The sequence below is a fragment of the Oenanthe melanoleuca genome, chromosome 1, assembly GCF_029582105.1.
Source record: "Oenanthe melanoleuca isolate GR-GAL-2019-014 chromosome 1, OMel1.0, whole genome shotgun sequence".
NCBI classification, from domain to species: Eukaryota; Metazoa; Chordata; class Aves; order Passeriformes; family Muscicapidae; genus Oenanthe; species Oenanthe melanoleuca.
This window is the reverse complement of record NC_079333.1, coordinates 88,200,135-88,215,936: the sequence shown is the minus strand read 5'-3', so window position 1 is coordinate 88,215,936 and position 15,802 is coordinate 88,200,135. Positions and strand designations below refer to the sequence as shown.

General features: G+C 39.8%; 1 protein-coding gene across 2 annotated transcripts in view; it reads left to right on the top strand.

Annotated features, from left to right (window-relative positions):
• Nucleotides 1-15,802, top strand: part of COL4A2 (collagen type IV alpha 2 chain) — a 136,092-nt gene that overhangs the window by 99,423 nt on the left and 20,867 nt on the right. For both annotated transcript variants that reach the window (XM_056499171.1, XM_056499179.1), the window contains exons 16-29: nt 4-48; nt 2,072-2,125; nt 2,376-2,442; nt 3,825-3,926; nt 4,289-4,444; nt 5,032-5,124; nt 5,421-5,587; nt 8,338-8,410; nt 8,498-8,604; nt 9,696-9,897; nt 10,660-10,719; nt 11,455-11,517; nt 13,048-13,155; nt 14,333-14,554. In XM_056499171.1, the coding sequence (XP_056355146.1) occupies nt 4-48; nt 2,072-2,125; nt 2,376-2,442; nt 3,825-3,926; nt 4,289-4,444; nt 5,032-5,124; nt 5,421-5,587; nt 8,338-8,410; nt 8,498-8,604; nt 9,696-9,897; nt 10,660-10,719; nt 11,455-11,517; nt 13,048-13,155; nt 14,333-14,554 (1,519 nt within the window). The remainder of the gene's footprint in view (nt 1-3; nt 49-2,071; nt 2,126-2,375; nt 2,443-3,824; nt 3,927-4,288; nt 4,445-5,031; nt 5,125-5,420; nt 5,588-8,337; nt 8,411-8,497; nt 8,605-9,695; nt 9,898-10,659; nt 10,720-11,454; nt 11,518-13,047; nt 13,156-14,332; nt 14,555-15,802) is intronic.

Genomic DNA, 15,802 nt, shown 5'->3' with positions numbered 1-15,802 from the left:
TAGGGACTGCCTGGCATCACTGGTTTTCCAGGACTCAGTGGAGAAAGAGTGAGTATTTCGTACAAGACTGCTGTTTCTAACACATATGTAGACAGTCTGTCTGAAAAGTAAACTGTAGATGAGAAATTCTGCCTGCAATTACACTAGCTGTAGTCTAACAAATATCATCTGGGTTCATCCATCATTCTAATTTTGGGTCAGTTATTCTTCTCATCAGTGAGAAAAAAAATTCCCCTATGATTAAAGTCCAGTTTAGCTTAAACTATGAGCATCTTTTAAGAGCACCTACAGGGAGGTATCATTTTCATTGTCCTAATTACTGTGATTATGATTTCTGTAATTTTTCTTGCTACAAGCAAAAACTTTTTTGAATAGCTTTCTGCAGATGTGGTTAAGATGTATGGTTATCTTGGATATCACAAAGGGAAAAGAGATGGAAACTGATAAATATACCACTTAAATCTCTGTCCCCATGGAAACACACCCAAATATTTAAAATAGCATTCTGTCAGACAGAGACTTTCTGTTTGGTCTCAGAAAAAGGCTTCTTCAGTCAGAATTAGAAATCACTTCCATGAGGTAAATAGCTGTGGGATGCACGATTTTTCCATGCTTTGCCATCTTTAGTTGTTTAAAGATTTGTCCTGCCACCAAGGCATAACAATAATAACATGAAACACATGGGACATGAAAGTTCACCAAATCTGAAAAATAACATTTGCACAGCTACTCAGTCCTGGTGGTGTGGAAGGGAAGTGCTGTTAGTAATGCATTCATGAAGAGGCTGGTGCAAAACCCATTAAAGCCCCCTGGGTGACCTTAACATGGGTTCATGCTCCAGTCAGGTGAGAGCAGTGGCTGCTCCTTTTTGAGGATGAGTCTTGGCAATAATTTTAACAGAAGGTACATTGGTTTGGATGGACTATCATTGTGTAATGTGTATGTGAGAGAGGACACCCTACTCTAAGTTCTATTCACAACCTCCTTTTTGTTGATTTTTGAGTGATTTTATTCTTAAGAGAGAAAGAAGGATGATTAAGTCCTGCCAGCACACAGATGAAGTTGCAGTTAAGTAGGAAGCTGCTGGCTTTGCTTTTAGACCACCAGCTCCACCTAGTGTAAAGAGATTTTACACCTGATAATCAAGAGGCTCTTTTTCCAATGGTGTGATGTACACTTGCCATTATGGAAAAGTCTCTGAAACGTGATCAGGTTTGTGGCATCTTTTTGAGAGCTGTGGCATTTTTAGTGCTTCAAAACTACTTCAAGAGTGACTTACAGAGCTGGTTATTAACACTCAGGTTCTGGGTAAGAGTTGTACCCACTGTGAAACTTGAGAGATGCTGAGATTTAAAAAACTAATACGCTAATTATAAGTGTGAATTATGCAAAACTACTGGTTTCAGAAAAACCGTGTTACTTGACATAAGTTGTTGATCTGGACACTGTTTTCTACTAAAAGCACACCTTTTTAACACCAGTCTCTTTCCAGAGTACACATAAACATTTTCTGTAGAGAACAAAAGTTGTTGAAGAGCTGAATAAAGCACACAAAAGAGATGATCTCATCTCATCAGCATCTCTGAAGTCTTGTTGCTTCTGAGTTCTTCTCATGCAGCTCTTCTTCAGCCAAACAGTCTCCAGCCACCTGGAAAAGTGCAAAAAGGACCTGTGCATTCCAGTGCTATCTCACTGCTCACTGTTTCCAGTCCAATGAAAATATGTCTACTTTTAATGATTCTGACTCATTCAGTTTTCTTGGAGCAGGCTGGTGTGGTCGGCTGCCTGGCCCACGTGTCTCATGGAGGGGATTCCCTTTCCTCCTCCTGCACCCTGCAGCATCCATGGAATGGTGTGAGTGTAGGTGCTCCTTCCATCTGCACCACTGCCAGGGGTGCCAGAGCCTGCAGCACAGCAGATCCCTCTGGCCTTTGGCACGAGCTAGGCTTGATCTAAGAGCTGTGACATCAGATGACAAGGAACCTAATTGGGGTTACAGGAATTGCTACAGACCAAATAATTTTTGTCTCTCTTTGGAGAGGAAAGTCAATCATTTTTATGTATATTACAGGGTTTTCCAGGATTTGATGGTCCACCTGGTGGTCCTGGTCCCAGAGGAAGCAAGGTACTGCTTTGCTTTCATTTGCTAGAAGCAATAAGCCAGCTGTCATTTTGCCTTCTTTCCTTTTCTGTCATCATGTCATTGTAGAACCCGCTATGTGGTTTGTTAATTTGATATCTTAGAGGTTTCTTAAATGTCATGTCAGTGCCTTTGGTAGCTTGGGGTTTTGTGTTTCATGGACATACCTTTCCATTTTAAAAGAAATTCTCTATAATAATGTGCTTGGGTGTGATACTTCAACTTCTGTTGACAGGGGGAGCTGGGCGAGATGGGTCCTCCAGGGCCAGATTCCTATTTTCCTTCCCGCATCCCAAGGAAAGGTATGTCTTCTTTGCTTAGATTGTTTAGCTGTTTTACTACCTTCTGCATAGATCAAAAGCATGACATTCTGAGAATTCAACTCCTTAAAAAAAAGTTTTGCTGAAGTGTTCCAGAAGCTGTAATTGCCTTCCAAGAGAGTGCCCTAATCACCTTCTTGCAGGCAGGTGGTTTCTTTGTCTCTCCCACTGAAGCTGGATTGCTGCACAAAAGGCTTCCATGCATGCCTGTATCCACAGAGGAGAAACAAGCAAAAAATCGTGTGACTTTGTTGTCCAGTGAAAGGAGGAATGGGAGTCTGTCTTCTTTGTCCTGTTTCAGACTTTGGATAGAGCACAGTAGTGGCAGCACAGCAGAGACCATTCTTATCATCTAATAGACAGACAGACAGACAGACACACACAGAAAGAAAGAGAGAAAGAGAGAGAGAGAGAGAAAGAAAGAAAGAAAGAAAGAAAGAGAGAAAGAGAGAAAGAGAGAAAGAGAGAAAGAGAGAAAGAAAGAAAGAAAGAAAGAAAGAAAGAAAGAAAGAAAGAAAGAAAGAAAGAAAGAAAGAAAGAAACCTACGCATTAAAAAAAGCCTTGAGGAATATAAGAGATTTTTTTTCCTTTTTTAAATTGACAAATTTCCATTGTGATCTTTTTGTTAAGCTGGCAGCACCCAGTGTCAGCTGTTCTGCAGAGCTGTGGTGGCTCTTCATGGCTAGACTAGAAACAAATAAAAGGTGATAGCAGTATGCCAAGGCCAAAACTATTCAAGGGAAGGTGCCAGCAAACAGCAAGAGTGATCACATGCCATTGCCCTGGCCTTTGTCTCATCCCACAGAGTTTGCTAGTCTTGTTGAAAGCCAGAGAGACTAGCAGTGAATGGTTCCCTTCCTCCCAGAGAAAGGGGGCAAGAGGCCCAGAACATTGGTCAAATCACCCTGAATACTCTGCCAGCCTTTTAGAAGCAGTAGGGACTGTGTAGAGAGAGAAAGAAGCAGGCAGGAGGCTGAGAATACCTCATGTCCTCTGCTCTCACTCATCTTTGAGAAGAGAGCGATAGTTTCTACAGGCAATAGCTGGGCCCAGGATGATGCTTTTGGTAGTGGGAAGCAGAGGAAAGCTCACATATCACACATCTGTGACAGTAGAAACTGCCTGTAGCAAAAAGAGGGGCTCTCTGAGGAGAGCTGCTCTTCTGTGCTTCCCAGGAGAAATGTAGCTCTGGCTGCATATTAGTAAAAGCTGAAAGATACTATCCTCCTTCTGGGCTTGTCTAAAGCTACATTTCAGAAACTATTGTGAACTCTACTACTCCAATTGAAGATTCTAATATTTGCATTTTTACAAAGAGCAGCATTACACTAACATGCTTTGTGGAATTGGGGATGTCTTTCAGGTGCAAGAGGTGATCCAGGCTTCCCAGGAGCTTCTGGACTCCCAGGAGACAGAGGAGACGAGGGAGATCGTGGATTGCCTGGTCTTCCTGGATTTTCTGATGGTAATACCCCAGCAATACATGTTTAGCACCTTAACTTTAGAGGGAGTTTTATGCTGATCATGTGATACACAGTGCAGAGTAGTATATAATAACTGGGGGGGGGGCAAAGAGCAAGAGGAGCATTTTCCAATGGGACTCTTGCAAAACTACCGAAATAGAGTGATGACAGAGCCTTGTTTCTGTAACTGCTATTGATTTACTCAGGTGAAAAGTGCAGCTACCATTTTTGCTCCATGCTAGATATATCCATTTTTCCTTTCATGTTAGATGCAGTTGTATGAACTTTCTCTTCTGTTACATCACAGCTCTTTGGGCAACACTGTTAAGAAATTGTTTTGAGCTTCTTCCCTGTTCTGTTTCAGGGGATGGGGATAAGCCAGGCTTACCTGGAGAAATGGGGCCAAAAGGTGAAAAGGGTGAAATAGGATCTCCTGCTTATTTTGCTGGACCACCTGGGCTTCCGGGTAAGGACGGCTCACCAGGAATTCGTGGTCCACCTGGTCCTGTTGGAGCCCCTGGTAAGTGCAAAAACAGAGATGATGAGAACTCACAGGAACATCTCTGGTTATTTTAAAGACAGCTGTTGGCAGGGCAAAGTGAGACATTCACTGAAATGAAATGAAATGAAATGAAATGAAATGAAATGAAATGAAATGAAATGAAATGAAATGAAAAGAAATGAAATGAAATGGAAATGAGAGGTGGGGAGGACACACAGAGAAGTAATGTACATTCATCAGTGAAGAAAAAGTTTGCATGATTTTTATACAGTCGTGGCAACATTTGAAAGAATGAAGAAAAGGAGGTGATCCAGAGCAGTGCTAATGCAGAGTGGGCTAGACTGAGAGGAGGAATTCAGTGTTAGAGCAAAGAATGGCAAGGATTGTCCACCTCAGCAGGTGGAAGTTACTAAGGATGAGTGTGAGAAGCTGTCAGAAGATGGAGAGAGGAAGAGAGAAGGGAGTACATCACAGCAGACTGGGTTAGACAGTAAGTGACATTAGGAGAAACAAGAGAAAATGCATTGCAGCTCAAAGAAATAGGAATTAAAGAGAAAAAGAGCAAATCTACAGTAGATTAATTTATACTTTAATTAAACTTCTAGGTCCTCTCTTTGGATTAAAAGGACGAGAGGGAACACCAGGTAGATTTGGTATACAAGGTTTCCCTGGGCCAAGAGGACAAAAAGGACCTAAAGGTAGGTTATAACAGATAACTCAATAGATGATCTGCTGTTATGCATTATGTAAAGGGCCAGAATGGTCAGTCTGGGTTTATTTAACTACAAGGTGCATGAGGACTGATGAATTTGGTCTGGGGTTAACAAGACAAAAAAATGCTGTGTTGGATTCTTGTCAGGAAAAAAAAATCCTTTTCTCAAGTACTTGAGAAACTACTCAAATATTCTCAAGTCTATACATGAGACACATACAGCTGCATCTCTATTTGTTGTTGATAGAGCTTTCTTTCTGCTCATTCCAATCTTGCCCTTAGGTGAAGAAGGGGATTGCACGACTTGCCTTTTGACTGAGGAGCTCAGAAGGGGCCCTACTGGTCCCCGTGGCCCTCCTGGCTTTCCAGGGTCCTCTGGCCAGCCTGGAAGGAAAGGAGAACCTGGTGATCAAGGACCACATGGTCTTCCTGGCTTTCCTGGAGCAAAAGTGAGATGGTTGTTTCTTTATTGCTTAGTTTTGTTTGCCTACTATGAAAAAAATCCAAAACCTCGAGCTAATCTCCAAGGAAAAAATGATGAAAAGTATGATTTCTTTTTCTTTCTTTCTTTCTTTCTTTCTTTCTTTCTTTCTTTCTTTCTTTCTTTCTTTCTTTCTTTCTTTCTTTCTTTCTTTCCTTCTTTCCTTCTTTCCTTCTTTCTTTCTTTCTTTCCTTCTTTCCTTCTTTCCTTCTTTCTTTCTTTCTTTCTTTCTTTCTTTCTTTCTTTCTTTCTTTCTTTCTTTCTTTCTTTCTTTCTTTCTTTCTTCTTTCTTCCTTTCTTCCTTTCTTCCTTTTTCTTTCTTTCTTTCTTTCTTTCTTTCTTTCTTTCTTTCTTTCTTTCTTTCTTTCACACAGGCAAAACTGGCTTTAGTCAGTCACATCTCTCAGGATTTTAGAATAAGTTCTTTGTAATGCTGACCCAAAAGCTGATTTTGTTTATCAGAGAATTGTAGAATTTGGATTAGAAGGGACCCTAAAGACCCCCAGTTCCAAACCCCTGCCATGGGATGGAACACCCTCCACTAGACCAGGTTGCTCAGAACCCATCCAGCCTGGGATGGGGTATCCCCAACTCTTCTGAGTCTGTACCTGCTCCAGTGCCTCACCACCCTTACAGTAAAGAATTTCTTCTTTATCTAATCTAAACCTACTCTCTTTCAGTTTAAAACCATTCCTCTTTTCCTATCATTACATACCACTGTAAAGTTCAAAGGTATCAGAGCAAGCTTGTTTTCAGTTAATGCATTAGGCTCTTCTGAACATAAAATAAACCAAGCTCACTCACAACTATCTAAAGTTTGGGATTTTTTAGAATTAAAATACCATACATTAGACTTTGACTATATTATGGCTGTATTTAAAAAAAATCTTTTAAAAAAAAGCAGATTTTTTTTTAAAAAAAGGTAGATTTTTTTTTTCAAAAATTCGAAATACTTTTATGAAAAGCTATGCTTTCTAGAAGTCATGGAAAAATTGACAGAAATCTTTCCAAAAATGTAATCTTGGTACTTTGGTTAAAACTTTGTAAATTTTACAGGGCTTTTTGCTTTTGAGATTCTTCATCCCAGAGTTTAAGTTACTGTAGAACAGAGGGAAGTATAAAGATGGACACACAGCACAGCTAATTCAAAAAGTGAAACAATGTAGCTTACATATTCTTAGTCCATATTCTGGGACAAAAATACTCCATAATTCTTTAAGCATGCTCAAGAAGCTACATATGTGGATGATAAATGCAATTAATCTTGATGAGATCTATGTCAGTTTAATGAAAATGAAGCTTTATCCCAAGCAAAAGGATTTTTTTTTCTGTAGAGAAAGAGAAATTAGAATCATCAGTAAAGTATTTTGAAAATACCTCTGTGCTAAATTGCGTTATATACTTAACAACTAAATCTTGAGGACAAAAAGATAGCAATGTGAAGAGCATGCGGTTAGTGCAGTGTTATTGCAGTAATTATTTTGCAGCATTATTTTAAGTTCCTGAGATTTCTTTTCACCTGAAAAAAAATCCATGTCCAAAAGAAGCAACTTTACCATGGAGTACAGATTGGCTTCACTCACCATTAAAATGCAGTTTTCAAGCATGTCCCAGGTAAAGCAGAATGCTTATAATCAAAACTAATCTCACTCTTTTGACTAACAGAAGTGCAAACCTGTATTGTGGTGACCTGCAGCTGAGATACAGTTTTTACTCATGCTTTTCACCCAGAATGTCAATAAAATACAGTGGTGCCAAAGCCACTTTTAAATAATGCTTGGCACAGGAATGATTTAACAAACTGTATTTATTTCAAACAAAAAATAAATTTATCAGGTATATCACATCCCTTTCATTCAGTGTCTGCCCTGGAATTCAGTAAGAGGTAGCTGAGGAGAACCTAACATGCACAACTTATATTTTAGTGAGGATGAGTGTAATTATTCAGAACTAAAGCTAACACAAAACAGTCACTAGTAAATGATTCTGTAACCTCTGGGCCACCCTACCATGGATATGGATTTGGTTCTGTGATGGCAAGGCTCTTGGCCAGCAGCTAGGAATTCCTCTTTCAGATGGGCTGTTCAGGAGGATGTTCCAGCATTATGCCAAGGAATCAAGAATGCCACAGACTGGTCTTTAGCCCCACCACAGTTTGTCTTTGGGAGGAAGTTTCCCTCCTTGGGGATTTTCAGGGCATGGCCAGGCAAGGCTCTGAGCAACCCTCTCCATCTGCAAGGTTGTTCTCCTTGGGAGCGATGCAAGGGAGGAACTGCACATCAGTAGAGCCCTAAGGTTTTTCCCAAGGTCACAAGGAGTTGCTTAGGGCACTTTCTCTGGTGGCTGACACTGAGTAATTCACCATGTTTTCTCCAGTGCAGTTCTGCAACAGCAGTCACCTGCAGAACTCATGGAAAGCCACATGTGCCCAAATCCATCCTCATGCAGAATCTCTTCTACCCTGCCAAAGAAACCTTGGTCCTAGTTAGAACATATTAATAAAGGTTCTGCACAAGAATGGGATTACTGAAGAGGAAATCATTCATGAAAAGTAACAGGACAGCAGTAAAATTTAAGGAGGCTTTTTTTTTTTTTTTTTTTTTTTTTTTTTTTTTTTTTTTTTTTTTTTAAGCAGGACAGTGGAAATACAAATCTTGATACTTATTTCTTAAGCAGTTCTGGTTTGTTTTGTGCTTTTTTTAATGTGTGTAACTCCAGGGATTTTCGGGTCCAGCTGGATTTCCTGGACGGAAAGGAGAAAAAGGAGACTCTTTACACATAACTACAAAAGGTAGAGTGAAGATTCCTGTCACCTGTATTTTCCTATTATTTGTGGTATTAATGAAGGATTGGTCTCACAGTGGAAGGTGTTCTTTAGGCACCAAAGGAATCCGAGGAGACCCCGGGCTGCCTGGAGTCAGAGGTGAAGATGGTTTCCCAGGCAGAGATGGATTGGATGGTTTACCAGGACAGCCTGGCCTGCCGGTGAGCCAAACAGCAAACACACACCCCAGTTACCAGTGCTCTTATTTCTCAGGGGTGTGATCACCAGCCTGTCCTCCTTGCACAGATAATGATGCAGAACTAGACTGGGTTTGCTGGTTATTGGTAAATTAAGCATCAGGTTTACTCTCAGAGTTTTTAGAAATATCCTTCATTTTTGTTTCCATTTTTCTTAAACAAGTGGTAGTGTATGCTTTATTAGTGATTCCTTCTAGTATAGTCTGAGATTCTTTGTGACTGAACTACAATAGCTTTGGTAGAACTGTGTTGAAGAAAAGCAAAATTTACTACAATTTTATGTCCTTAAAATGTACATTGTGTCATCATATTGCTTGATAGCAACTCACTTAACTGTAGTTACCTAGAAATTAGACATATGGTCTTTGTTCACTTTCTAACATCCTTCTATGAGCAAAATTAGATACCTTGCAAGAAGAATTCCTGCAGCCCATCATAAATTATGTTTTGAACCACTGGGATGCCCATATATCATATATAAAGATGGGCAAGGGCTATACTAGGCACTCTAGACCACAGTACTTCTCTTACCAGTGAAGATACTTTATATTGCTTCTGAAGATAGAAGGGCATTCTCTAATGATGTTTGTAAAATGTTGATTCAGTAGTGTAAAAATATCACTAGGCGTGCAGACAGTGCAAAAAATCTTTTGGGTGCATTTTTATGTCAGCTTTTCTCAGATGTAAATGCCACAACAGAACATCTCTAACAATGCATTTGATCTCCCCAAACACACTTACAGCTTTTCAGGAAGGACCAGGAGCCCCTCCACAACACTGATTCATATTGCCCAAGTGCTTTTTCATGGCCCAACATTTTTAGGGGAATGTTCCCTCAAGGAGCACTTCTGTCATGCCCTTACTGCCATGTGATCGACATTGAAGTCAGGTTATTTCAAAAATACTTTATTTTTAATGTTGATTTAAAGAGTTGGGATGCAACACTTGAGAAATGACTGCCTATAAGTTGTTATTCATGAGAGTAGTTCAACTGTTTGAGTAGCATTTGTTTCTCAGCAAAGCCAGGAGTGACAGCCTCCATTCACTTCCCACAGGGTGATGCTATCAGAGGTTTCCCTGGTGATCCTGGTTATCCAGGGGAATTGGGTCCAAAGGGTTTTCCAGGAGAAGCAGGCCTGCCAGGTGAAGGATTTCCTGGTCCAAAAGGGTTCCGGGGTCCTCCAGGTGACCAAGGACAATCTGGAAGCCCAGGAACTCCAGGTCTGCCAGGTCTGCCAGGAGAGCCTGGCCAGCCAGGTAAGAGACACCACTGTCTTACATCAGAGCCATGGGACATCAGCTCTGAGTGGGGTGCAGCATTTATCCAGCACACTGTAGAAAAGGGAGAACTTGGTGGGGGTTATATGGGGTAAAAGGAAATCCTGATACTGACCAGAAATCTTAAAGAAGGAGATGCTTCAGAAGTCCCAGTAGTTTCATGTCAGGTATTGAAATAGCATGAATTAATGTGTTAGTGCCAGCAAGTAACATTTTTCAGGTTTCAAGCAGCTGGAGGCAATGGAGCAATGTCCTGGGATTAAAAATATCACAGGTGGTTTTCTCTGATTTTTCCCATCCAACATAATCTTTTAATTGACCAGAGAAAATCATGTTTCCGCCCTTCAGAGCTTCTCATAGTATTTCTGCAGCTTTTCAAGTCCCTCCCAAGCATATCAATGCCAGAGCAACATTCAGAAGAGCTCAGTTTCAGAGTTTTATTCCTCCACTTTGAGAAGCCTGGCAGAATATTCAAGCTAAAGCAAGCACATTCAACCTTACACAGTGCATGGGACAGCCTCCTAAGTTGGGCAGGATAGGTTTTAAGCCTGGATCTAATCAATGTGTGGATAGAGTATCCAGTATGTTACAGCAAATAATTTTTGTGGCATGTTGCATAATACATAAAAGAATATATTATCTGCTGCTTTTAAAGGCATTTTGGTTAGAATTGAGAATATTTTTGTCTTTTTGCAATTTTTCTCTTTGAAATAACTGTGTTTTCTAATTCTTTGCTCACAGACTGTGGGCAGGTCACTGAAGACTTTCCTAGAGGAGATGCAACTGAGCCAATATGGTCAGGTACTGTACATGCAAATGGCCTGAATATCTTTTTAGCTTCTGTGGGTCGATACTTTTTTTCTGATGGCTGCTTTGTTGCCATTTTGCTCTTTGTTGTAAGCTATTTGAATTTAGGTCACAAATAACTGTGCATATATTCTACATAGTTCTAAACTAAATTAATCAAACTGAACATTTTCTAAAATTATTGCACTTTTAGCTGTATAATTCAGAGATTCTTTATTTCATCACTCCTGAGCATTTATTGTATGATTACTGTGCAGTCTATAAAAACAGTACCAGACATTAGATGCCCAAGACAATTTTAGCAACTTCTTTTAAGGAATAATTTTGAGTGAAGATTTTCAGTGCAATGTGACATGTAAGAAAAATCCCTTAGATTTTTAAAGAAATTGACTTGATTGCTAAATCATCCATAGGGAAAGAAAGTGTTTCTCTTATTCTGAAAAATACAGTCATCCATGAGGCTGGACTACCCTTCCTGTGCTGGTCCTGCCACCACAGCCCCTGTAAGAATAGGTAGATGAGCAGCTCTTGGGGTGGAGATCAGCTTGAGTGCTCCTCTGAAAATACCACCCATAGCCAGAAGAATAAAATTTCTTTTCAAATTAGGAGTTTGCTTGATAATTTTCCTTCACCAGTTTTAATGAAATTGTCTCAACTACAGGATCAGAGACATGGAGGGGCAGCACAGGAGCACATATAGTGCAACTAACTTTTTTTTTTTGTTTGCAGGTGCAGGCTGTGTAAGGCCACCAAAGGGATCCCAAGGAAGGCCAGGAGTGCCAGGAGCCACAGGTAATGTTTTGTCTTTACCCATATTGTGTTTCCCACACACACTGCATTTGAAGGGTATCTTGCCATATCAGTTATGACTGAGCCTTAGCAGACAGCAGATTTTAGAAGTTACATTGGAACACAGCACTAACCTGACCCTGCCAGAGAGATCTAAGCAGTGACTTCACCATTCCTGGGCTAAGCCTGCCTTTGCTGATGAGTGTCAGCCACAAAACACCAGGCAGAAAGAACAGCCCATTTGCTATTCTCCACAAGTAAGAGTATACAGACTCTACAGGCTGAGTGCTAGAGAGTGTGCTGAGGTCTCTCAGAGCTGACTGCAAATCACCTGCAAATCCTGTCCTCTGAAAGCAGGGTAATAAAAGGCTTCCATGGAGGACTGTGACAGATCCTTCTCACTGTCATAATATAAATTTCAGAAAACTGAAGTGGAAAAAAGCATCAAAATCCAAGTGATATTTTCCTTAGTTTGTCATAGTTAGGGGTGGAAAGAAACTTGCATTCAGAAATTAATAAATGAGTTGTAATTCGTGGTGATTTTAATATTTTAAATGTTAAAGCCTGTTGTTGACCATCAGGTCTGAGTTGGGAACTTAAGAAGTTCAAAGTGCTAGGAAGGGTAGGGAAACAAAGCATTCCACAGGAATTTTTTTCAAAGAACTTTACCAAAAAAATCTTGATCTCGTAATACAGTGAATTAATGAGACTCATGTAATAAAACTATTGCATGGAAAAAAATATATAATTTTTGAAACATAACAAAGGAATCCTACAAAATGCTTGCAGGTTTTGAGATGTTAAAAAACAATAGTATTTGCCCTTACTGAAATGTCAAATAGTGTATCACAGGGAAGTGAGGTATTATTTTAGCTGTCAGGAGAAAAATCAGTATGAACAAGAGGTCAGTGCCAGAAGAACTGGCACATCCTTTTTTTTTCAGGCACATCCTTTCTTTTCCTAGGGAGTCTCTAGACCTCTAATGTTACAAATATAGTAAGTAGGCTAAATAATTTGCATTCATTTTGAGGGATTATTAGATCTAACCTTTAGCCTTACATTTCTGCTTCTTAGTTATCTAAACCAGTCTGCTCTTGTTCTGTGATCAGTTTAACAGGGAAAGGAATTTTTTTCCTCCTACAGCATCTCATCTGTGCCCATTTCTGTGAACATTCTTTTTTGACATTGCCTTTTGATCTTAATCTAAAAGCCTTAATTTACAAAATATTGAAAAGCTCCAAAAGTCTGTGAAACTAATTATCTTTACCCTAGTAGTCTCCATATCATTAGTCTTTAAGTCAGGTTAATCCATGTTTGTGAAAGCACTTAGCCTAGATTTTTGGTCCATGTTTTGGGATCTTGAATACTTCTAAAGAGGTACTGTATAGCCCCATTAATTTTTTTTCAAAGTTTCATCGTTGCATCCAGAAACACACCATGATGATATTTACTACTACCATTTTTTACATTATATGCACATTTCTGTTTTGTTAGTTCTGATCACACTTTCATACTTTCTTTTGTATAATTTAGGTGCAAAAGGTGCAAGAGGCTTCCCAGGTGATCCAGGTCCAATGGGTTACCCAGGGTTAAATGGTACCCGAGGAGATCCAGGTCGGGAAGGATTCCCAGGTCCTCCAGGTATCTTGAAATAATTAGTCATTCTTTAGATATTTTGATCTTTTTACTGCAGTCACTTAAACACAAATATCTGATTCCTGATACATTTTCACTTATCTTCCCTTCTACATTGAACCAATAAGCCATTAGACAAAAATACTACTTTTCAAATCCAGTAGTATTTCTTGCAACTTCCATAATGATGAAAAATTTCATGGATGCCAGGCTTTTAAAATCTTCTTTATTGTTCAAAATTATAAATGTGATGGTAAAAATTCATGAAATTCTTATAAAGAAATTCAATAACAAGATATTTTGGATTCCAAGTTGTATGTCATATGTATTTATGTATATTTATTCCATCATTATACTCATAGTGATGATACAGAAAGGAAGAAAATAATAGTAATAGTACTTCCATTTATTTCTTTTCAACATTAGTATAAATGAGCCTCTGTGTGTGCCTCTGCACATGTGATCCATGCATGCACAAATCATCAGTCAGTCCAGCAAGAATTACAGGAATTATCTCCAGAAACTACCACTACCCTGTGGTTAACCAAGTTTACTTAGTGAGAAATGTGTAATGAATTGTTTGGGTTTTTTTCTGTGCATCCTTACAGAAGCCATTGATGCAATTGAATTTATGAGCTCTCTGGAAGTTTTTTTGAGTTATCTGATTTCAAAGATTCTGAAGTGCTACAAACTTTCCCAAATCCAGTGCCAGGTGGTGCTTTGCCCTCAGGCAGCATGTGGCCTGACAGTGTTCTCTAGACTCATCTGCAGCATCTGTACTAGCAACAGAGAAAGCAAAAGAAGAGCTGATGCATGTCCTGGTCAGCAGGCAAGGGGTGATGATAAAACATGTTCTGATGTTATCATCATTGCTGATGATAAAACATGGCTCTGTGCAGCACAGGGCAGGACCATGTACCTCTGTCTCCCCTGGGAAGCTCTACAGAGTGCTCTAATTGCTAAATTTGGGCTCCCATGTGGCTCCCAGGCCACAGGGAGCAATTCTCTCTAGTTTTCCATGTTATCTTTCACCAATGTTTGTGCTCAGCTGCAGTTTTCCGGTCCACAAGAAGCCTTTACCTTGTCATTTGTGGCAATGGGGACATCATGTTGGTATATCTGGGGTTTGACCTCCAGCATTTGTAGTGAACTCCATGATACCTAGTTCCTGTTTTATTTATAGGTTTTACTGGACCCAGGGGGGACAGAGGCCCAAATGGTCTGCCTGGACTGCAGGGACACCCAGGCCTTACAGGAAAATCAGGAGCTCCAGGAGCACCAGGACCAAAGGGCCTTCCAGGTGATGTTTTGGGAGCAGCAGCAGGGTCCCGAGGGGATGTTGGCCTGCCCGGCTTCCCAGGCTTGAAAGGAGCACCAGGAGATCAAGGAGTACCAGGAACCAGAGGTAACAGCTTCTTCAGATAAAAGAAAGGCTTGTGTCAGTGTCAGACCAATGCAGCCAAGTTGTAGGGGTGTGAGAGTGGCAAGAGACCAGATCAGGGTGTGTCAGAGGTACTGATGTCCTCACTGTCAATTCCCAGTGCCTGACCATCTCCCATTCTTTCCACTGCCAGCATGCCTGGCTCCTCTGAACACTTTCTGGAGATCCCTTACTTATGTTCAGCTGTCCTTCACACTGCTCTACATGAAATCAGCTACAGTAGGATACCAGAGAACCAGACTTGGCTCATCTTTGTCCCTTTCAGATGTACTGCTGATTTTTTTCACTGTAGTTAAGGGAATGATGGTGTTGTTATTATCCTGACTTTTCACTTACATACAGCAATGATACTGAGATTTTTTCACACACCAAAAGATGTCTGGGAATTGCATGGCTTTGCTAATCAGCACATTGCAATAGTGCTGAATTTGTAAGTTTTAACTAAGGGGACCTAGAGTTATGTTAACTGCTAATAAGCTATTTTACCTTGTCAGTCTTTGGGCACTCACAAATAAAAAAAAGATAATATTATATACTTATTCATACACTTATATAACTTCAGGGTGATCATTTTAGTTTGTTATTTCACAGACCATAAAAAACACCCTAAAATCCCTGCAGAAAACAGAGTTTCTCTACAAAATCTGATTTTTTCACTCTCTGAACTCTGTGAAGGATTTTCAAAAGCACATGTGGGAATTTAACATACCCTGCTACACTGTTTCAATTGCATTTGGACACATAATTAAATTTAGGAGCTGATTATCCCTTTCCCCTGTGTGGAACTGAGAAAGGAGTGGTAATTGTATGACTGGCTCAAAGCAAGGTTTATCACAGGAACTAGTTTTGGATATCCTTCTCATGATTTATGATGAAAATAAATAAAGAAGAGCATCATCTTCTCAGAGTTATTTGAAGTGAGGAGAGCTGGTTTCACCTGCAGTAGAGCCCTAGAGTGAAGGAAAGGGATGAAAGCAGCTCTGTAGCCCTTAACAAGCTCAAGAAAAGGCAGAAAACATCACTAACATATCTGAAAAGAAGGCAAAATCCAATTGTGTTCGAAAACAAAAAATATGGTGTGACTTTGTACCCTCTTTGTAAGCATTTTTATAGAACTAAGTTTTCAGTAGTAAAAAATACAGTGAAAATAAAAAGCATTATTAGTTTTTCTGTTCTTGATTTATTTTAGATTATTGATTTATTTTATAGTTC